At 47.7% G+C, this 23268-nt stretch overlaps 1 protein-coding gene across 6 annotated transcripts in view; it reads right to left on the bottom strand.

Moving 5' to 3' along the window:
- TACC1 (transforming acidic coiled-coil containing protein 1) overlaps positions 1 to 23268 on the bottom strand; it is a 90976-nt gene that overhangs the window by 5756 nt on the left and 61952 nt on the right. For 5 of the 6 annotated variants that reach the window (XM_039523323.1, XM_039523321.1, XM_039523324.1 and 2 more), the window contains 9 exons: positions 19103 to 19163; positions 18168 to 18375; positions 11954 to 12009; positions 7698 to 7835; positions 6398 to 6474; positions 5696 to 5739; positions 4921 to 5081; positions 3763 to 3869; positions 678 to 798 (listed from right to left, as the gene is read on the bottom strand). In XM_039523323.1, the coding sequence (XP_039379257.1) occupies positions 678 to 798; positions 3763 to 3869; positions 4921 to 5081; positions 5696 to 5739; positions 6398 to 6474; positions 7698 to 7835; positions 11954 to 12009; positions 18168 to 18375; positions 19103 to 19163 (973 nt within the window). The remainder of the gene's footprint in view (positions 1 to 677; positions 799 to 3762; positions 3870 to 4920; positions 5082 to 5695; positions 5740 to 6397; positions 6475 to 7697; positions 7836 to 11953; positions 12010 to 18167; positions 18376 to 19102; positions 19164 to 23268) is intronic. The other variant, XM_039523322.1, reaches the window with a different exon arrangement.

Here is a 23268-nt window from a genome sequence, read left to right as displayed (position 1 = left end):
TTTCAAAGCAGCTATCCTTGTACTATGCAGGCACTCTGGCATGTGCCAGCTGAGTGAATGGCAGAGAAGCATGTAGAAAAAGAGACTCACTATCCACGCTGATCCCCAGGAGATCTCCCTAGAATGATGCCAGGGATCTGCATTCCAAGATAGTCCTGCAGGATCTGCTGTCTAGGCTGATCCTGGGGGATCCTAATCACAATTTATTGCTCTCAAGCTCCATATAACTGCCCACCAGCCCAGGTCCCTGTCTAGGAGCACAATCCTGATACAGCTCAAGGCGAGGATCAGCTGGGACACACATTCCATGGTGCATGTGGGTTTAACAGCCGCATGGAGACACCCCAGTATCATTTATCGTCTGGATTTCATGTCCCCAAGTGGACGGTGCAGCTTGAAATGCAGCTGTTCCCAATAGCCACAGCAATATTCCAGTGTGATGGTAAGTGGGGAACAGGCAGAGATTTAAAGAACAGAATTTATATTCCTCCCCTCCTCACTCTGCCTGGCTTTGGGTTAGCTTTTCTGAGACCCTCTCTCTCACGCCGGCTGTGATCTGAGGAATGATCCCAAGATCAGTAGGAGACACTTTAATGGCAACTGTTTCCACTGAAATCAATAGCTAAACAAACACCACTTCGGGATCCAGATGGGGGCAGTGGCCAAGGGGCCTTTACCTTCTGTTGGAGGGCTCTCTCCAGCGATTCCACCTTCATCTGCTCTTTGCGCAGCCCAGCATGGAGAGCTGCACTCTCAGCTTTTGCTTTTGTGCGCACCTGAGCAATTTCTTCATTGGCTCTGCGTTGGGGTTTAGAGAGAGAGACACACACACAGAGTGAGCAAGAATATTTATCGCATTGGCTACAGCCCAAGAGAGTAACATTACACAGTGCCACAGGGTACAGTTATCTAAACGCCTAACAGAGCAAAGGATAAAGTCACCTGTTAAAGCAACCAGTAACAGCTGCACTTGCTGTGCTGGCTCCAGATCTCCTCCATGTTTATGAGCAATAGATTCTGAGGCTGTGTCTACATGGGGATGTTGCAATAGTTTAAACTTAAATTGGCTTTTAAACTGGTTTATTTAAGATGGGCAAACCCCTGTGTAGACACACTGCTTTCAGTTTCAGAGCAGCTTTTCTTGAGGTAGCTTAAGTCAACTGCAACAAGTTTAAGATGAACAAAAATAAGCTCCTTATACCAAAATCAGACTGTCAACACAGGGGTTTGACTGGTTTAACTACATCAGTTTAAATTCACACCTTCATGAGCTAATTCAGTTCAAACTAAATGGAAGGATAAACAAAAATGGATCTGTGACTAGGGTTTTTGTTTCAAAAGGGCTAACTTTACAAAATTAAGGAAATTAGTTAGGGAAGTGGATTGGGCTGAAGAACTTGTGGCTCTAAAGGCAGAGGAGGCTTGGAATTACTTCAAGTCAAAGTTGCAGAAACTATCAGAAGCCTGCATCCCAAGAAAGGGGAAAAAAATCATAGGCAGGAATTGTAAACCAAGTTGGATGAGCAAGCTTCTCAGAGAGGTGATTAAGAAAAAGCAGAAAGCCTACAAGGAGTGGAAGATGGGAGTGATCAGCAAGGAAAGCTACCTTATTGTAGGGTGACCAGATGACAACTCCAAAATATCGGGACCGCCGCAGGGGGAGCGCCTTTTCAGTTGTTACACTCACCGTGTCCGGGTCTTCGGCGGCACTCCGGTGGCCGGTCCTTCAGTCACTGATGGTCTTCGGCGGCATTTCCGTGGTGGGTAATAAATCTTGCCGGCAAAGAAAGAAGTACCCACTGCCGAAATGCCGCCAAAGACTGTCAGCGAGTGAAGGACCCGCCACTGAAATGCCACCAAAGATACGGACATGCCAGGTGAGTGTACCAATTGAAAAGGCGCTCCCTCTGCTTGTCACCGCTGCCTAAGCAAAAAAAAAAAAAGGCCACCCTGCACGAAACAAAATATCAGGACAAAAGACATCCTGACCATACTTCGGTTGGGACGCAAGACAAACTGCTCAATATCAGGACAGTCCCAATTTTATCGGGACATCTGGTCATCCTACCTTATTGAGGTCAGAACATGCAGGGATAAAGTGAGAAAGGCCAAAAGCCGTGTAGAGTTGTACCTTGCAAAAGGAATTAAAACCAATAGTAAAAGGTTCTATAGCCATATAAATAAGAAGAAAACAAAGAAAGAAGAAGTGGGACTGCTAAACACTGAGGATGGAGTGGAGGTTAAGGATAATATAGGCATGGCCCAATATCTAAACAAATACTTTGCCTCAGTATTTAATAAGGCTAATGAGGAGCTTGGAGATAATGGTAGGATGGCAAATGGGAATGAGGATATGGAGGCAGCTATTACCACATCCAAGGTAGAAGCCAAACTCGAACAGCTTAATGGGACTAAAATCGAGGGGCTCAGATAATCTTCATCCAAGAATATTAAAGGAACTGGCACATGAAATCGCAAGCCCATTAGCAAGAATTTTTAATGAATCTGTAAACTCAGTGGTTGTACCGTACGACTGGAGAATTGTTAACATAGTTCCTATTTTTAAGAAAGGAAAAATGTGATCTGGGTAACTACAGGCCTGTTAGTTTGACGTCTGTAGTATGCAAGGTCTTGGAAAATTTTTTGAAGGAGAAAGTAGTTAAGGACATTGAGGTCAATGGTAATTGGGACAAAATACAACATGGTTTTACAAAAGGTAGATCATGCCAAACCAATCTGATCTTCTTTGAGAAGGTAACAGATTTTTTAGACAAAGAAAACGCAGTGGATCTAATTTATCTCGATTTCAGATATAATGACAGGAGACTCAAAGAGCTTGGCTTGTTTAGCCTAACCAAAAGAAGGCTGAGGGGAGATCTGATTGCTCTCTATAAATATATCAGAGGTATAATTCCTCTCCCTCCCTGGTATTTATTTAAACTCAGTACCAATGTGGACACAAGAACAAATGGATATAAACTGGCCATCGGGAAGTTTAGACTTGAAATTAGATGAAGGTTTCTAACCATCAGAGGAGTGAAGTTCTGGAACAGCCTTCCAAGGGGAGCAGTGGGGGCAAAAGACATATCTGGCTTCAAGACTAATCTTGATAAGTTTATGGAGGGGATGGTATGATGGGATAGCCTAATTTTGGCAATTAATTCATCTTTGACTATTAGCGGTAAATATGCGCAATGGCCTGTGATGGGATGTTAGATGGGGTGGGATCTGAGTTACTACAGAGAATTCTTTCCTGGGTGCTGGCTGGTGAGTCTTGCCCACATGCTCAGGGTTTAGCTGATCACCATATTTGGGTCAGGAAGGACTTTTACTCCAGGGCAGATTGGCAGAGGCCCTGGGGGTTTTTCACCTTCCTCGGCAGCGTGGGGCACGGGTCACTTGCTGGAGGATTCTCTGCAGCTTGAGGTCTTCAAAACACAATTTGAGGACTTCAATAACTCAGACGTAGGTTAGGGGTTTGTTATGAAGTGGATGGGTGAGATTCTGTGGCCTGCATTGTGCAGGAGGTCAGACTAGATTATCATAATGGTCCCTTCTGACCTTAAAGTCTATGACTCTATGAGTCTATAAACAATGAGCAGGACCCTTCTCAACGTTACAGATTCTTTCAAAGACTCTGGTCTGAATCTAATTTTTTATTTATAAACCTGGTTGAAAGACTGAAATCAAAGCTCATTCTTGTTTCTCCCAAAGTTCCAGACTCAGCCTGCATTCGGCAGAGCCCACATCTGGGATTCTTACTTGTCTAGTTTTTCTTCTGCATGGATTTTCAGGGCTTGATACCGCTGCTCTTCCTGTTTGACCCGGGCTAAGTAATCCTGAGCACATTTTTTCAAAGCTTCTTCATTCTGGAAGATAAAAATTGCAAAACAATGGTGACTACTTTGAAATGGAGTTGAGCACGTCACACTGTGCTGATACGAACTACAAAACTGACACCCAGATGGAAATTGAGGTTCACAATTTGAAGTATTTTTTATTCGTCTGACAGATTGCTCATTTATGCTACGGCCTTTTTACGCCACTCTGATAATGTTTTTATAATACCTTGCCTTTGCTCCAGCCCTTTGCTTGTATCCCTCTACCACTTCTGGTGTCTATTGTTCACAGAGTACAGGGAGAATGTGACCGTAAAATCTATAAAGAGGAACAGGCTCCCTGCTGCGATCAGCTCCAGCAGCTCTTATCACTGGCTTCCTGTGACATTTACAGCCCAGAAAGGTACCCTGCTTATTCATCCCAGTGTTGACAGATAAACGCAAGCACTGGAAACATCCTTCAACTGAGGGCAAGGAGTAGAGCTGGGCAATTTTTTGACTTGTTTTTGGTGAAAAATGAAGATTTGGCGACATTAAAACAATTTGCAAATTTGTGTCAATTTTGCCAGATTGTTTCAAATGAAAAAAAATCTGAAAAAACCTAAACATTTAAACTTCAACGTTTTAAAAATAAACCATCCTGATGTTTTTATTTGAAATGACTTTTAGCTTAGAAATGTCCTTTAATTTTATTATAAAAAATGCTCCATAGCAAAACAAAACGTTCTGGTCACCCTGAAATGATTTTTTTTTACTTTCTGATTTGCTGAAAATTTCAAAAAATTTCATTTTCAGTTTGACCTGAAACAATTCCATCTCCCTTCCCTCTCCCCCGCCGCTCCAAAATCTTGGCCTTGCCAGTGTATTGAGAAATCTGTTTTTGCCCAACTCTACCGAGGAGCATTGATTCAAAGTGGCATTGGGGACATAGGACGACCAGAACAGTATTGAACAAGAAACAGTAATAGCCTGTGTGCTTCTATAACCCCTTAACCAGAAACCATCAGACAGAACATCACACAGGCAGCACAGGAGGTACAACAAGGAAGAGGAAAGCAAGTCTCCAAAGAGAGTAAAGGACCTTCTTAAACCCTTCCAGAATGCCCTTCAGGTTCTCGTATCTCCGAAACAGATCCGACAGGGACCTTTCTACGGAGTTCAGGTCTGCCAGGGCCTGTTCCTTTTCCATCGTGAGCTGCTGCAGACTCTTCTGGGAGGCCATGTTTGTCCTCTGTTCATCTTCTGTGAATTAGAAGTAAATTATATTTACATCAAAACTCTCCTTTTCTGAAATGGAGACTGCTGCCGCTACGCCCCGGGGTTATCGCTCCAAATTGCCCCGTGACAGCCCTGGCTTGGATTCCAAGCAGGAGGGACTCCCAGGAGCAAGCAGGGATGAAAGTACAGCTGCCGTCACTGCAGTGGTCCTCACTGGCCAACTTCAGATGTTGCTGATGGCTCTTCCAGGGGAGCTTCTGTCAGCCCACTTTGGCTGGACGATACATCGTCACGGTGGAAAGCCAGGGGCGGCGGGATGGGGTGGGATGTCTAACAGAGAGGAACGTCCAGGCTATGGGAACACATGGAACCTCCCACTTAGAAAACCTAACGGTCATTTGTCAGAATGGAGAGAAGCTGGTCAGGGCAGATGGTGCAGTGGGAATAAGGGATTCTGCTGCATGCTCCTTATGGAGGCCAGTCCTGGTTGTAACAGCAGATGGGCACTGAACATGGGGAAGCAGATGAAACTGGGTCCATTTTTCTCTGTGTTGTTATTGTGATCAGCATCCCACAAGCCATCCCGAGGCCACCAACTTCCTAACGCTAGTGACGGCTGCCACCCAGAGAGGCCTTACCTATCATCTGGGCAATGGTCTTTTCATATTCAGCCACGATTTTCCTAGAACGAAAGGGGACAGGGGACATTTACACACAGTCTGGGGTTTTGTTTGTATCTGTGAAGTTCTGTTGCTGGCAAACTGCAGCTGGTATGTTGTTGCCAAGCACACTTCTTAAGGCTTTGGAAAACAAAATGACACCAGCCAGTTCCAGAGGCAGCCTGTGTGCACAGTCTGAAACTATATATAGTCCCTGAAACAGTCTAGATTATAGTTCTGATTCCTCTCAATCACCTCTTCTCTTCTCCAGTAATATCTGCCTTCAGCTTCCACCCAGCTGACCTGGCCTTCCCCTGGGCTCTCAGACATGCACAGTTAATAGGATTTTACTCTTAGCACAAAGAACATGACAGACTTGTTACAGTCTGAGCATGATGAGCTCACGGCTTGTAACATGTTCCATCCTGAGCATGGCTATTCATGTTATCTTATTACCACCAGAGCGAACTAAACCACAAGAATCACAAAAGAAGAGATGCATGAGCAGCTTTTCAGTACCAACCAATTCAGCACCCCAAAATCAACAGCTTTGCTTCAATATACCCCAGTGGCTGCATGGAATGTCCCCCAAGAGTCAGGCATGATTGGATCTGTAGCTCTGTGTGGAAATGCTAAAGGATAACGCTGGAGGGGTGAACACCTGAGAGCTCAGATTTTTACCTCATTTCCAAGACTTCTTGTCGGCTCTCCTCATATTTTTTCTTCCATTCATTTGCTTCGATCTCCTTAGTGATTATCTACATGATAAAGGAAACAAAATGCAAACTCTAACTCTCCACCTCCAGGCATACAAGGGCTGTCTTCTGGGAGGTGGAGCCCGACAACTGAAGCTCAGCTTCAGACTGTGACTTGGGAATGTCATAGAGTATAATCAGAGACATTAAATCCAACCACTAGCAATGCAACCCGAATGCTCTGATATCAGCTGAAGACAGCTCTTTACGGGGGAGGGAGAGCTCAGTGGTTTGAGCATTGGCCTGCTAAACCCAGCGTTGTGAGTTCAATCCTTGAAGGGGCCATTTAGGCATCTGGGGCAAAATCTGGGGATTGGGCCTGCTTTGAGCAGGGGGTTTGACTAGATGATCACCTGAGGTCCCTTCCAACCCTGATATTCTAAGATTACTAGCAATGGGCAAAGATTTAATCTAGATTCAAGTGCTGGCTCAAAATGTTCAGAGCCTCTAATTGCAAACATTTATGAAGCATTTCTGCTGAAAATTACATGCTTGTGCCACTTGAAAAATAAACGTTAAGTGGCAAACTTGAGGCATAAGGAGATGATTGCCCCAAAGCCTGCCACTGCACATCAACACAGGTGCTCACCTGGGGCTTTACAGTAAGGGACCTGTACAGATCTTAGATACATTCATGGCTACAAAACTCTCCCCTTTTGGAGTCTTGCTTTTACCACAAGACGATGGAAGTATGAGAGTGGGGGGATCTGCTGCTATCTTCTTTGCAGGCACCTTCTGCAGGCCAGGAGAATTGCTAGCCAAGCAGTAGGAGGGTACCCAAGAGGAACCAAAAGATTCTCCAGCACTCGATGATTTAAAATCCAGACTGGAGGCCTTTCTGGAAGGTGTGCTTCAGCCAGACACAAGATTTTGGGCTCAGTACAGAGTAATGGGGTGAAATTGTAATGGCCTGTGCAATAGAGGTCAGCCTAGATCTACTGTTCCCTTCTAGCCTTAAACTTCATCCCCTGCTCCACCTTGTCCGCTGAGAATGTCACCCCGCAGAATCTCTGCCTCTCTGGGAGGCTAGTTCCCACATCCTGGATACACCTGTGATGTGGGGCAGCAGAGGTTATAATGTGTGGTAGTCCCTAGAGGCCCCAGTGGAGATCAGAGCCCCATTGTGCTGGCTGCTTCACACAGGCAGAGACAAATTCCTGCTCTAGGTGAACATGTTTTGCTGCCCTAAGCAGGCACCAGCCCCGACGGTGCAGAGTCACCATTACCTCTTCTCTTATTAAAGTGAGCACGGCTGTTTTGTCAGATTCACTGAGGCAAATGCTTTCCAGAGGACTTTCACTTCCACTCGCTCCGGTTGTCATGGCCCCAGGGGCTTTGTCCTTTGAGTACAGGCCACAATCGCCCTGCGGTGACAAGAATTACTGCTCAATGATACATTCAATCTGCAGCTTTTCTGCCCAACTGCCCGTCTTTGGGGTATGTCTCCACATTCTAAAGTCCTTCCTTCACCCATCCTGTCTTTGTACACTGAACATTCAGAGGCCCATCTCCATTGTGGGAAGGAAACAGTGGAGTGTCTGGTCTGGATACAAACCCTATCACTCCGGTCATGCCCAGTCCCCTTCAGGTCCCATTGTCTATTGAGCCAATTCCACCCTCTCTTGAGGCTGAATGAGTGATTCCCTCCAAAGTCACTTGAAAATGCAGCTGTCAGATTGGCATACGGGCACATGCTTCCATTGCAGAGTGAGGGGGTTTGACGCATGCTCTAGAAGGAGCAGGAATTCACAGGATGTGTGCACAGGGAAGGGAAAACAGGCCCCCAGGGAAGTCTCTTGCTAATGCACCTGATGGGCAAGGGTGTGAGTCCCTTCCAGGTCAGCCTGGCCTCTGTCTCTAGGCTACCACCCTTTAGAAATCCAATAAACTTTGAGTCCTGAATAGGATGCTAGATTTAAACCAAACGTAGAAATGACAGAAAGCCCGTTTCCCAGGGCCTATATCAGACAGTTTCTAATGAAGATGTTGCCAGAGCCAGATCCCACAATATCATCACACTCGCTTTGCTACATGCCCCGTGCTGCTACCAATTTAAAACAGCTCCAGGCACGTGAGCTTTGCTAAGTGTTGTTAATTGCAGCAGCCTATGTCAGGGCCTGCAGGGGACAGCGTATCCTGTGCCAGTCACCTCCCATTTAATGGGGGATTCACTACAGCGGGAAGCAGTTGTATAGATGTTTGCTTAGCATGGGTTATTTTGCTGGGCTTCACAAGTGGTTCTAGGGTCAGACAGCCTTCATGCAGGGAGCAGTGTCGATTATCTGTCTCTGCAGGGCAGCCATCTAGCTGACACTCCTGTGCAGACAGGGTCCAATCATTGCTTCCCTGATTGGAGACAGATCGCCATCCCCTTCCCTCTGCATTAGCATGTGCTGTGCAGCAGCAACCTCCTCTTGGAGCAACTGGGCCAGCCGGGTATTTAACATGCTTCCTTAGAGCAGGAGGTCATCGGATAGGGCCCCTCCAGTCTGTGTTCTCTGGAACGCTTGCTGCATATTCTCTGACCAATTACTCAAAGCAGCCTCATCCGGGACACACCCCATGAAAACCAAGAGTCTCTCCTGCCAGGGAGAACTTCACAATCTAATACCCTGATCTGGAAATCAATGCACCTTTCACAGATTTCCCTTGCTAGTTTTACTAATGAGCAAAGTCACATGTGCTCTGCCTTGGGACTTCTCCACTCAGAACCCATCTCCTCTTACTTAAATGCAAGGAAATCACAATGCTAAAATCATTTAGAAAAGGCCTCATATACTGCACTGCTGAGGGGGTCTATTCTCCACTGTTGCAGTCAATCTAGCTTTAAATATCTCCTATCCCTTCTCTTGGGAGATTCCTCCACGGCCTGACCGATCTCACTGTTAGAAAATCTTTCCTGATACCTAGTCTCCTAAAATGTCCTTTTCTTAATTGTATGCCACTAATCCCAGCTACACTCCCTTCCCAGTTATCTGCTTGGCCACAGGCCACAAAGAGAGAAGCATTATACCGAGGAGCTAGTCAAAGTTTGTGCAGTGTTTTGTTAATGAAAAACACCCTTTCTCTGAGCAGTAAGTTCTAGTGTTTTTCAGTCCCAAGCCAGACACAGAATCTTGTTTGGTTAGTGAGGGTGAATGTTCTTATTACGCAGCACAGCGGCAGGTGAGTGAACACAGCACAGTAATGGAAGCGTCAGCTGCTCTCAGCACAAATGCTCTGAGACCCCAAGCTGGTGCAGTTGGAAAAATCTCTTTAATGCAACCCTGCCCAGGGCCATGCAGTGCACCAAGAGCGGAGCTCCTTGGGAGTAACAGCTCTGGGTGTAGCTTGGAGACTCCCCGATGACACCCTACACTAGGGCACATGCTCCTGAGCACTCGGCAAGTAACAATCCCTCATGTTTCCCGCTCCCCAAATCAGCCGCTCCCACTTTCTGCTAAGCTCCCAGTTCCAAGGAAGGAACAAGCTGCCCTGGACACTGACCATGATTTGTCTGACTGAGTGGAGAGTCTCCCTCTAATGTGGCCCAATACCCCGCTGAGCCCTGCATGCCCACGTCCACCCCAGAGCCTCTCTGTACCAACTAATGCATTACACTGAACCGTTAGAACAGCTGCAGGGCTCTGGAGACCTGAGCTGGGAATCCCCACAGAAAGCAAGTACTTTCCCCTTGGTTTGCTTTACTCATGTCCTTGGGAGGCTTAGGGTAGTGAAATCTGTCCCAGGGAAGCTGAGCTGGCTGCTGGGGTTAATCTCATTGTCATCTGCCTGCCACCTTCCTCTCTTAGCTGTTCCAGCCACATGGAGCTGAGCCGGCGTAGCACGCTCCCTTGCCCACGGCTCTGTCGCAGTAGGGAAGGGATTTTATCTACACACCGGTCACAGCTGCTCTGACACTGCTGCCTGGCTCCCAGCAGTGCTACTGTGCATGAGGCTGAGCTATCAGGATGCAGTGCTCTCTTGATCACCAGGGCTGTTTTATCTCCTCTTCAGTGGACACCATCCTAGTTGTAGGGAGGGAGCAATCAAGCTGGCTTCCAGAAGCAGAGTTTGGGGCCCTTTCCAATAGGGTGTGAGAGCTTACTTCCCTATTGCTATTCACTGTGATTGGTTCCAGAGAGGCACAGGATTTTTATTCACTCCACCAGTCTGTGTTTTCTGTTTCTCGCTTTTCCTCTCTTCTCCCATCCCCAGCAGCCCCAGCAGCAGACACTGCAGCGGCACACTACCAGAGACCACTTCAGCTCCATGCATCGCCCAGCAGAGGGAGCCGTGCATGCAGCCCATGCGGACAGCAGACTAGCTGTGCATTGAGGGGCACACCTGGCAGCGTCCCATCAGCTTTTAAAAGAGCCTCTTGCCACATGAATCCAATTCATGTTGCAAGGGGATTACACTGCCGGTCTAACAGAGTCCACAAGAGCATGACACCACATGCCAATCTCCCCAAGCACATGGCAATGGGAAGGCAGCTGGCAAGGACAGAGACGGTCTGCAGGCAAACGCAGCAGCTGTCACTGCCAGCACCTCACAGCCACCGTCTGTCTCTGGGGAGAGTTGCTGTGGCTATCGGGCTGCATTGCCTGCTCTTCACCAGCGGCTGCTACAGGATTCCACGTGATGGGGACAAGACTCTCCCTTGTCACTGGTCTGGGCTTTATCCCCTGACTTCTCCTCTTCCACTTCATTCAGGCTGTAAAGCTTCATATCTGGGCATCTTAAAAATGCTCTGACAGCATCTGTGTATGTCTCCAGTGCCCATCTGATTCTGGGGACCACAAACATCCACCTGTCCATCACTTGCTCCTGACCACGTGTGGCTCCCACGCTCCCACCTGTCCTGATTCTCCACAGGATTCCTGGGTGTACAAAGTACCATCCCCTCTGCCGACAGTTCACGTGCCCCTGCCTTTCCCTGCCCATCTGCCTATTCCAGGACCATCCCATCTGCCTGCCTGGACAAAGCTTTGGGCTGCACGCACAGAAGGAAGGCCTCTCTCTAGAGTGCACTTCAGGGGCTGCTGTGAAATCAGGATTGGTTAAATTCCCAGTTCACAATTTTAAATACATTAGCTCCCAAAGAAGCTTTCTCCTGAGGTGCTTTCAGAAAGACTTCCCACCACTGTGAGGCTGATCCAGAGGCCACTTGGCCATTTCTGCAGCGCCCTGGAGGATTCAGGCCTGTATCAGGGAATGTGGGATATTAGCAGTCAGAGAGCAGGGATTTGGGGTGTTCATTTAGTATATTCAGCATAGTCTCCCACTTTTCACTGTGCATGCAAGTGTCGCAATATGCAGGCAGAGGCCCAGCTCTTACTCACAAAGAGCACTTCTTACTCATGCAAACAACCCTGCTCAAGTCAAGGAATGTGAGTAAGGGCTGAAGAATCAGGCCCGTGGTGAATCACGGTGTTTCACAGGAGGTCACTGGCACAGGAGAAGCCACAGGAGGTCAGAGTAAAGGTGAAGCTGCACTTACCAGGATGCTGCTGGGCCCATCCTTCTCCTTCTGTTTGGATGTCTCTTTTTCGAACCCTAAAACACAGGGCACAAGGTGTTACAGCCGCCTTGAGAGCATGACTGTCACTCCAGCAAAGAGATTTGCTGGAATAGAAGAGTTTAAGGCCATCTCTTCCAGTTCCCCAAGGCTCAGGATTCCAGGCTCTGTGGAGTTCCTTACACGGATGGACAGTTTTATTTTGGGTCAGCACATGGCCTATCAGTTTTCCTTACACACAGGGACATGCCCACCCAGGGGGAAACCCTGACAACAGCAAAGGAGCAGATTTTTTGAGGTTTTTAAGGTCAGGCTTGACAAAGCCCTGGCTGGGATGATTTAGTTGGGAATTGGTCCTGCTTTGAGCAGGGGGTTAGGCTAGATGACCTCCTGAGGTCCCTTCCAACCCTGATATTCTATGATACCAGCACCTGCTTTCCAAAGGAGCTGGCAAAGTATGCGGAAGACAAAGCAGCAGCTCTGTGTAGGTACAGTGCCAAACCGTACTGATATTGAATAGGGGCCCCAGGGAGGATCAGAGCCCAGAGCAGGAATGATGGGCTAGGGGTGAGGCTGCTGGACTGAAACTCAGGAGACCCAAGTCCAGCTCCTCACCTTGGGCAAATCAATCTATCCTGTGCCTCAGTTCTCCATCCGTACAATGGAGATGAATGATACCCCACTTCATTCGAACTGTGGGGATACAAGCCATTAATGACCAGGAAGTGCTCAGATACTGTGGTAAGGGGGCCATACAACTCCCTAGATAAGCTGCGTTAGGTGCTGTACAAATACACATGAAGATGAGATCTTGAGCTATTCCTGTTTTCTAACAGGATTTACTTGAGTGTCTACAGTCACGGTCATTATCCATGTACTCTGTAAACTTTGGGGTGTTCTTTGGGATCCTTTGGCTTGGGAAGTGTCATATCAATGTAACACAGAATCACAGAATTGTAGGGCTGGAAGGGAGCTCGATAGGTCATCTAGTTCAGTCCCCTGCACTGAGGCAGGACCAAGTGTTATTGGTCCTGGCAGGTGTTTGTCCAACCGGTTCCTGTCAGGGATGGTTCTAAGATATTATTAGAATTAATAGTCCCTATGGGATAAGGTGACGTGCAACATAGGTGGCAACTGCCCACCCTGAGAGCTCTGGGTCAGGCACAGAGGTTTTGCTCCAGCCCCGGGGCTCAAGACAGGAGTAATGGATGGGCACAAAGGAGATCAGAGTTAAGGGGAAAACCCATCACGTGATGGAGCTTAGAAGGGATGAGCTGCTTCACTCATTCAGCATCTTTTGCAGGCCAATTTGTAGAGAGGTCCTGCAGGAGGCAAGGTGGTGCAAGTCTCACTCATTGGGTGAGAGACTCACTCCCTAGCACACTCTCTCACTCTCACACACACTCCTAAGCTTATCACAGTTTTAAGTAAATATATAGAGATTTCAAATATTTTTACTCAGGCACTGCAAGAGACAACAGTAAGCTTGGAAAGACGCTTCCCAAGCTTGTGTACTGCAGTAACCATGGAGACGACAGGCCTTTGTGCAGATACATGTGCAAGAGGACAGAGGCGGCTACGTGGGGGAAGGCGGGGGGGTTGTGTGTGTGAATACTGGATGGTCAAAAAAATATGAGTTTGCCCAAAAAACGAGTAGGACTTGATCAAAAGTTTGCAGGTTCTGCAAAATACAGTTCCAAATGTAAACTGCACTGAGCAAATTCATGTCCTCAGTGATCTCCAACCACCCAGGTTTTTGTTCCAACCAGTGAACAATTGTTTTGATTAAAATCCACTAGTTTGCACTGCATACAGAATTCTCACGTGCCCTAGCCTTTAGTGTGAATTAGGACAATGAAGCATTTCCTATGCAATATTAAGCAGTGTACATTTTAAAACAAACTATTAAGTGCTGGTTGGATTAAACACCTGGCTCACTGGATGTCACCAAGGACCAAAGACGAGAGTCCCTGTCTTAAGCAGTGACCGAGCACATCTCCTGGAAAGTGTCTCTCTTTGGCCTTGACCCTCACTCTTGAGGACAGCCAGCCCTTGGCATCTCTGTACAGGGCTGGTGTCCATCTGCTCAATGGGCGTGGGGATAAAGGGATCCATGTAAGTGCAATCAAGGGAGTGGGGACTCTTCCCCTCCAATGAAAATCACTGGCCCGCTCCCCACAGGGGCACCCAAGAACAAGAGTGGCAGCAAAGCGGTGGGCTTGCTGATTCAGCATTACCCACCCTGTAGGGCTTCCCTGCTGCTGCACTCAGAGCAAAGGGGGGAACAATGCTTTTGTGGCCATGCCGCAATGTGCCGTTGTCCTTGACAGGTGCCATTCACACCACTCCCCTCGACTGCTGGCTCCTGACCTTGGCAGTGACAAGGTATTTTCAGTGGACCTCCCAAGTTTTGAATTTAACCCCATCTGCATCATATTGTTGGTAAATGCAGAGACTGTAGGACATTTGAAAAAGACATAGAGCAGTTGGGACTGGCTGTGAACAAATTTTGCCTCTGGTGTGTGTTCATAGAGATCATAGACTATCAGGGTTGGAAGGGACCTCATGAGGTCATCTAGTCCAACCCCCTGCTCAAAGCAGGACCAATCCCCAGACAGATTTTTGCCCCAAATGGCCCCCTCAAGGATTAAACTCACAGCCCTGGGTTTAGCAGGCCAATGCTCAAACCACTGAGCTATCCCTCCCCCCTTTTTTATAGGGATCATAGATCATGGGTTTCCTCTGGCTTCCTGTGCCCCAGGGCACCCATCCCCTCACTGTGCTTTGGCCTCAGAGCCAGCTCTGTCCGAATAAGCATTTAAGGGCAGGGTTTTTCCCCACCTTTGTGCTTGACAAGACGCTGCCCTGATGGCCCCTTTTCTCCATCACCACTTAGAGTAGCAATGCTGGTTGGTTTTCTAGAGGAGGGAGGGAGGTGCCCACCATGCCTCTGCCCCCCATACTCTCCCCTGATGCTGCTGCCACTTGGAGACATTGTCACACACCAAGAGGAGGAAGGGCAATTTCAGTCCTCCAGGGTGCTGCCTCTGAGAAGTTTTGACCACAGCCATTGACCTTTCCAGAACCACACTCAGTTTGGCGTGTGCACAAGATGTCCCCCATCTTTCCCCCCCTCTCCAGCTCCACAATCTGGATTTGCACAACCACCGGCAACAAGTGTGAGGCTGAATACTGATTGGGTGCAAGATCTTTCACTCCCTGCATGCTACCAAACAGGTTTGTATACTTGACGGCCAGAAAAGACTATTGTGCCCCTCCAATCTGAGTTCCTGTATAACACAGGCCATGGGATGGCCCTAAATTCATTCCTAACTAGAGCAAATCATTTAGAAAAACATCCAGTCTTGATTTAGAAATGCCAGTGATAGAGAACCCACCACAAACCTTGGAAAATCATTCCATAGGGTTAATTACTGGTGCTGCGTTCCACCTCAGAGGTGTCTGCATTTCAGTGATGGTTGCAATGATTCACACATATATAGTCTCTGTAAAGTGGAGGGATCGTTTGGGATGAAAGGGTATTGATACTGCAGGTGGTGACAAGCAACAGCTGTTCCCCCCACTCTGAATAACACAACTATAAGCCTCACACCAACTGGCCCCAATGATCTGTCAAGAGAGTGGTTCATGTGTCCCTTTCTATTCTCACCAGCAGCAGAGGAGAGTAGATAAAGGCTGCCTCCTCCAATAACTGATGTCTGTGGATATCGTGCAACCCTACATGACTCCAGTATATAATTTATGAACCCTATGTTCCTAAATTACACTGTGGTGCTCTGTGAATGTGACTGGCAAAAGCAAATGTATCATCAGAATACAATTATGATGGAAAGCAGGAAGTGAAAGGGCCCACTCTCCACTGCTACAAATTCTAGTTCATTTTCTCCACTTGGTCTATTGTTATTTTTTATTGTCTAGATTTTCAGTAAGCCTGATTCTGCATTGCCCTGCACTGTGGCCAATCTCTTCCATCAGTGGAAAGTGAGTGCCGAATGCAACCAAATCAGAATGATGGGAAAGACGTGAGTTTTGCACTGTGACACATTGCTACCCAAAGAGCAAGGTGATGGGGAATCAGGCCCTGTGAGTCTACAAGAACAAATATGTGAAATAAATTTTTTTCTCCTTATTCCACGAAACCTTTATTTCCCTGGAATACTCAACAGCTCGTGGCTCAGTTAATTATCAACGGTGACCTCCCATGTAGAGAAAAGTAAGAATTCTCTCCTCCAGGAAATATGCCCACAGAGACTATTACAGCTATTTCTCACATTTCAGGAGAAATGATTAATGTGTAAGAAACAAAACTGGCCAGGAGATGGCTGCAAATTTTCAGTGTGGCAGTTATTGCCGTTCTCACCTGTACCTTTGACATAGATTTAACATCACCCTTGCTGACTTTTAATTATTTCAAAATGGATTGGCTGGAGCTGCAAATTCAACAGAAGACAAAATACTGCCACGACTGTTTCTGCAGACCTTGCTTAGCAAATCCAAATGTCCTTACAGGCACGTATCCAGAACAGTTGTCATTTATACGATTCTAATATACAGATCTACATGATCTAGTAGATAGGTCCTGGGACTAAAATCTAGGCACATCCAATTTCTAGTCTAACTCGAATTAATGTGTGACCCTTAGGCAAGTCAGCTTAACCAGTTTGTGTCTCATTGGCTACACTTGCGAATTACAGTGCAATAAAGGAGCCTCGGGTGCCCTAGCTCACTTCCCGTCCACACTGGCAAGGCACGTAGAGCGCTCTGACTCCGCAGCTACAGTGCTGCTTGTACTCCACCTTGGTGAGTGGAATAACGTTTGCTGCGCCCCCGATGGAGCGCTGTGGCGCCTGTGTGAATGAGGTGTTGCGTTACTGCGCTCTGATCAGCCTCCGGAAACATCCCACAATCCCCTTAAGTCAAGTGGCCACTCTTGTCATTGTTGTGAAATCAGCTGCAGGAATGTGGAAATGCCCTTTCAAAGCTCCAGTTTGGAGAAGCCGGCTGCTTATCAGCTCCGAGAAAAGGTACATGTGCTTTGAGTGAGTGAGAGAGAAGCGGGGGGAGGGGGGTCTGAACTTACAAGACAGCATGCTGACACACTCTCAGCACCCCAAAAACCCACTCTCTCTCTCTCCCCCATACGCATAACACACTCCCTGTCACACTCCACCCCACCCCATTCCATCCATTCGAAAAGCAAGTTTCAGTCACTTGCATGCTGGGATAGCTGCCCATAATGCACTGCTCCCAGTGCTGCTCCAAGTGCCGCAAATGTGGCCACGCCAGTGCGCTTGAAACTGTCAGTGTGGACAGACTGCAGCGCTTTCCCTACTGCCATCTATGAAGGCGGGTTTAACTCACAGCGCTCTACATCTGCAAGAGTAGCCGTGCCCCTAGTGTCCTCACCCGTAAAATGAAGAGAATACCTTGAGGGATGAGCTACCTTACTGGGCTGTGAGGACTAGTTAACATCTGAATAGTGCTTTGAACACAATGTGTTAGATAAATTGCTCACACTTTTTCTAATTACCGTTACTAAATATCAGTCCACATGTTACCAACTCTCAGTCTCCCCACACTCACACTGGGCAGGTGTCAAAAAAGCAATAGCGCACCTACAGGAATTGATTTTTGATTCACATTTGATTGTTCTGAAAGAGCACAAGCCGGTTTTCAGCTTGATAAAAGGTTGGCCCCACTTCACCCCATTGGATTCACATGACAGAACAGACTCATGGCTTAGACAGGGAATTTGCAGAAGCAGCAAGGCAGCAGGAGAACCAGTGTTGTGAGAGAGGGGACTGTTTGTGATCCTGGATTTATTCTGTACATCCATTGTCTGAGCCAGATTCAGTCAGTGGCCACGGAGATGAACTTTCTAATGTAATGCTGTGAGCTTCTGTACAGCACTAAATTAAAAAGGGCCTATATAAAAACAACCTACAATCACTGATTTTTCATAATGTAAATAATACAGATGAGCAATTTGAGCCTTTAACTAGAATATACTGTAGCTTCCTGCCCAATTAATGTAAATAAGATGTGGGATGCTGCTGCTCTCATTGCTCTGTTTGCCGTTAGAGGTTATTTTAGAGGTCACTTGGATTTCTGAGTCTACATGCTGTATATGTCTATAGAGTTAGAGAGAGAGATAAATAGATATATGCTTCCATACCTGCTTCTGAGGATGAAAACGCATGATTTATGGTAGATACAGGAACATTGGAACATTCAAAGTACTCCAGGTCGTCTTCTGGCTCACCTTTCACCTCTGGCCCGGATGGTTTCTGACTGGAGGATGTAGATGCCAGCTTCTCTTCATCAGTAGCGTGGCCATCACAGTTTGCAACGTCTGGGATTTTTGAGATCAATGCTCCTTCATCCTGTGGGATCAAGGCAGGCAATTCAGGAGGGCTAAACTAATCCATAGGGATCAGGCTAATGCGTCATCAGAACAGCTAATGGAAAACAAAAGAAAACTCGTCAAGCGGGCAAGCTGCTCCTATCGGCACCTCAGGAAGGTTTTGGAAGAGAGAAACACATGGCAGAAAGGAATGGACAAAATCCATTAAGCTGTGTGATCACAAAACTTGGCACCACACCACTGCCCCAGAAATGGACAGGGGACACTTTCAAGGTATTGCCCCGGTTCCCTCCTATGAACAACACAGAAATGTAGAGACCATGGTTTCATTTATTGGCCGAAAAACTTATCAGGGCAGGGAGGGGAGGATTATCGGATAGTTGCACATAAAACATCTCCATCGTGGATTCTTCCAGCTCCTCCTCATGTTGTTCACCTGCTCCCAGAAGCCAGGATTTGGCAATGTTGAGAGCGATTTTCATCGGAGAAGGGGGATGTAGAGCAATCTAGTGTTTTCCGGGACGTCTGCTGGCTGGTTCTGGGTTTTTACAGGTAAATATCAGTTTAAAGCTAAGCCCTCCAAGCTCGTCTCATGATTATGTCCCCCCTACATCAGACTGGTATCAGGAAAGACATCCCTGAATCAGGATTGCAAATCCTCCTCCTTCTCAACATGCTCACTTCCCACACACAAGCTCCTGCTGGCCTCCGAAGAACACAGGTAAGAGCCATTTGCTTAACTGTACCTGAGTGCAAACATCCAGGACCAGAGATTGCATCTCATATTTCTTCACCTTGCAGCCACTCCTGCAACAAGAAAAAGAGACAGATTCAGACTCAGCTTTGCTGTTCTCACCGGGAGGAGGACGGGTGGAAGAAGAAGCATGTGCAGAGAGAGGCTGAAGCAAATGAAGGGCAGCCCCGGTGCTTGCATTGCATTCTGCTGATGGGACAGCCCCAAGCACTCATTAGGAAAATATTATGGCAAAGCAAGGTCTTAAAGCAAAACAAAAAAACAACCCAAACCAACCAACCAACCAACCGTTGTTTTCTTCAGAATATTTACTCCTTTGCAAAGGTAAAGCCCAGAGGAAGCACCTCCAGTCAGCTCTCACCTGCTGATGGAGAGGATTACAACCAACAATAAGCTCGGTAAAAAAGGTTTCTCTTACTAGGTCATTGCCCTGAATCTCTAAAGCTTTATCTGGAGATATTATCCAGGGGTTTGACATGCATGTTGGTCTTCCAGCAGGACGAACCGTTCCAACAAAGAGACCCTCCACAAGCATCAGTGCATGTCTCCCGAAGCCACGTGTTACTTTGTTCTATCTACCTCGCGGCTCTGCATAGCGCTCATCTCCATAGTATCCGCGCCTTTCCTAGCAAGTCAGATCTGCACAGCCGGGCCTGAACAGACTTTATGGGGTCTTCTGTTCTTCTCCCTTCCCTGGTCGTAGTGCACTCTGCTTGGTTTGAAGGGCAGACTCATTTCATTCCTTTGTATTTTAATGATCTATCCAGTGACGGTGAAAACGACGTCTCAAAGAGGAGCATGCTGCAGCATGCCCTAAAGAAGGCTAAGCTCAGGGTGACTCTGAGCTCTTCTTGTGGCTCATTCCAGACATGGATTCCCTCAAATGAGAATGCTCCACCTCCAGCTCTCAGGCATTTAGTCCTGGGTTTTGCAAGCTGCACTGTCCATAGTAAATCCTGGATGGAGATGTGGTTATAGGCGTACTTGGGTCCTAACACGCTGATGGCCCAGGCCTTGAATTAACTCTGGAAGCAGACCAGGAATCAGTGGAGAGACCATAGCATGGGGGTGAGATATGGTAGCTTGGTACATGTTCCCAGTTGTCAGCCCATTGAGGAGCTGGGTAGCTACATTCTGCCCAATCTACATTCATAGCCACAATCAGCAAGTGTGGCTTCACTTTCCCACCAGGTTGCATCCTTGCTTTAGGCCCTGTGCTGAGCTTTGCTTGGGTTAAGGGTCTGTTTTTCCTTGGACTCCATGTTGATTCATTTCAACCAATGTGTTAAACAAATCTAGCAGACAGCACTGAGCTCCAAGGGCCGAATCCAGCAGAAAATAACTCAGGCTCTCTAAACTGAGCAGTCAAGCATGCAGGGCTGAGAGGCACTAGTCTCATTCTGGCATTTGGCAAAACAGACTGGCCGTGTCTCATGGACCTGGAGCATGCACCAAGGGATGTGGAGGCAGGAGTCTCTGGGGCACAAGAGGAAATGGGGACACCTGCCTTGCAGCAGGATAACATGCACAAGTGCATTCATCTCTCTCAGACAGCACAGGAAGTCACATTTCACCATCTTGGCAGGGAGCAAACTTTCACCACCACCTCACTGCCTCAGTTAGCAACCTACTGTTCCAGCCCTTGGTTTTTGGTTCCCCAGAGGACAAACATTTGCTGAGCTTAAGACAGATCTTGTGAGGGTCCATTACAGACATTTATAGGAAGGCTCACTGCCCCCTGCTTTCTCAGTGCTGCTTACCAGCAATTTTGCAATGGTGAAGTATGAAAAGATTTGCATTGAGGCCCTACTCCAGGAGTCCCCATCGTGGTGCCCGCGGGCGCCATGGTGCCTGCCCGTGGCATCTATGTGCGCCTGCCTACTGGCTGCTGGAAAAGCAGCTACCGAAATGCCGCCGAAAAGTGGAACCTCAAGACGTCAACGTCAAGTGGCCGCTTCTTGGTGGCATTTCGGCAGCTGCTTGTCCAGCGGCCATGCTCCTCGGCGGCTAGTCGTCAGGCGCCCACCACACTGAAAAGGTTGGGGACCACTGCCCTACTCCATAATAATCCCCTTCTCCTCCCCTCAGTTCACTCTCAAATCGCCCTGTTCTGTTTTTGTGCCTCTGCCCATTTTCCCTCATGCACACGCTCCATGCAGGGATCACTAGTGCTCCAATAGAGCACAATGAAATCCATTATATGCTGGCCCATGAGGGAATCTGATTTGGAGGCTAACATTCACATCTGTGTCTGCCTCAAAACCCCATTCACTCAACTTCAGTTTTCTTCATAAGGTTCTAACACAAGCGGTTGAATCTCAGGTCCAATGGGGCTTGGCAGATAGCAATCTCTGTAGGTACAGAAGAGGGCCACCATGCGACTTGCTGGGGAGAGGGTTCTCATATCATTTGGTAGCCAGTCTGATCAGAGTGCCCTATCCCCTGGTACGTGATCCACAAGCTCGGGGGAAGGAGAAGAACCAGGCTAAGCTGCTCTCAGCCATAGGTTGCTATTACGCACATCCCACTAGCCAGCTGAGTTTTGCTTCTCTCTGCTAGACACATTTGTGCTCTTCTGCTGTTGTTCTAATCCTGGAGCATGAATATAAAGTGACCTGCTTCAATAACCTCCACGGCTTTCAATCAGCAAACCCTGAGGCTACCAGAGTCAACGGGGATATGGGACTACACAAACTAGGGAATGCAGGCCATGAATTACCCTCTTTCTACAGCATATTGGGTGCCAGTACTTGGGACTCAAACTAAAGCAAAGAAGGTTGTATTCAGCTCAGGAATATGTCTGGTAAATGGATTCCTAAATATGTGTACAATAGGAAGTCTCCCGTTCCAGATAGTTCTGAATTTCCCTAAATCTACCAGCATAACCTACATGAATCCTATCTCCTCGGCTGCTCTCCAGAGTGGGCGATGGGCGGCGTTAGACAGTCACGAGTAAGATGAGTCCACCTGTTCCAGGAGAGTAAAAGGACCCTAGAAACCTGGTGTCAGACGATCTCTGCTGCTCTCCTCGTTACTACAGGAAAGCACAAGGGAAAGTGCAGAACTTCCACAGTGACAACACCGGGAAAAACACAGCAAGAGGGGGAAGAACACGCAATATTTCACTGGTCCATTGTGGCCGGGGTGCTCATGCAAAGTGCTGTGGCGTACATGGCTAGTTTGTTATGGTCAGGCTGATCACACATGCAGGCTGAGCGCACCGGTGCGTTACTGTCAGGGGCTGATGCAAGCTGGGGTGGCACACGCTGGTTTGCTATTGTAAGGTTTTGTGATGGGTCCAGATGAGGGACAATACCCCAGCATGTTTCAGTCTATCTGGCTGCTCTAAGCAGGCTTTAGGGGCTCAGTTAAAATAAGTAGACAATCAAAAAGGTGTCGCCCCAAGGTGAGAGCTATAACCTAGGAGTGCAGACAGCTGCCCCGACCAGTCACTAAGCAGAATTAACCAGAAGAATGGTTTTGTGCCATCAATGTTTGAATCCATCAAAGGCAGGATTCTCTCCCCACTCACGGCAAGCCTGGGCCCAAATGCCAGCTAGATAGCTCAGACTCTTCGGGGCATGTTCCTCTGACAGCGTGGGGTGTCATTCCTCACGCCCGGCTCCTGAACAGGCTGCCTGATGTTCTAACCCAGTGCTTCTCAAACTTTTGTACTGGTGACACCTTTCAACCACTTTTTTATATAGTTAATACCATTATAAATGCTGGAGGCAAAGCGGGGTTTGGGGTGGAGGCTGACAGCTCGCGACCCCCCATGTGATAACCTCGTGACCCCCTCAGGGGTCCCAACCCCCAGTTTGAGAACCCCTGTTCTAACCTAACCCTAAGATAACAAGACAGGGCACTGGCCTGGCAGGCAGGAAACCTGGGCCTTATCCCTGGCTCTCCCACCGACCTGCTGTACGACTTTCAGTTACTTGTGTTTTCTGTTTCTCCTGTTACCCTTTGTCTGTCCCGTCTATTTAGATGGTAAAATCTCGGAGGCAGGGACTGTCTCTTACAACGTGTCTGTGCAGCAGCTAGCACAACAGAGTTCTGATCTTGGCTGGGCTCTAGGTGGTACTGCAGTACAAGTAATTCACATTAATCTGTGCACTGAGAGTGTTCGGTCTCCACCCTGCCTAGAGAGAGGCTGTT

This window comes from Mauremys reevesii, linkage group 2 (genome assembly GCF_016161935.1).
Source record: "Mauremys reevesii isolate NIE-2019 linkage group 2, ASM1616193v1, whole genome shotgun sequence".
Classification (NCBI taxonomy): domain Eukaryota; kingdom Metazoa; phylum Chordata; order Testudines; family Geoemydidae; genus Mauremys; species Mauremys reevesii.
Note: the sequence above shows the minus strand (reverse complement) of the source record. Positions and strands in the feature narration are given on the sequence as shown.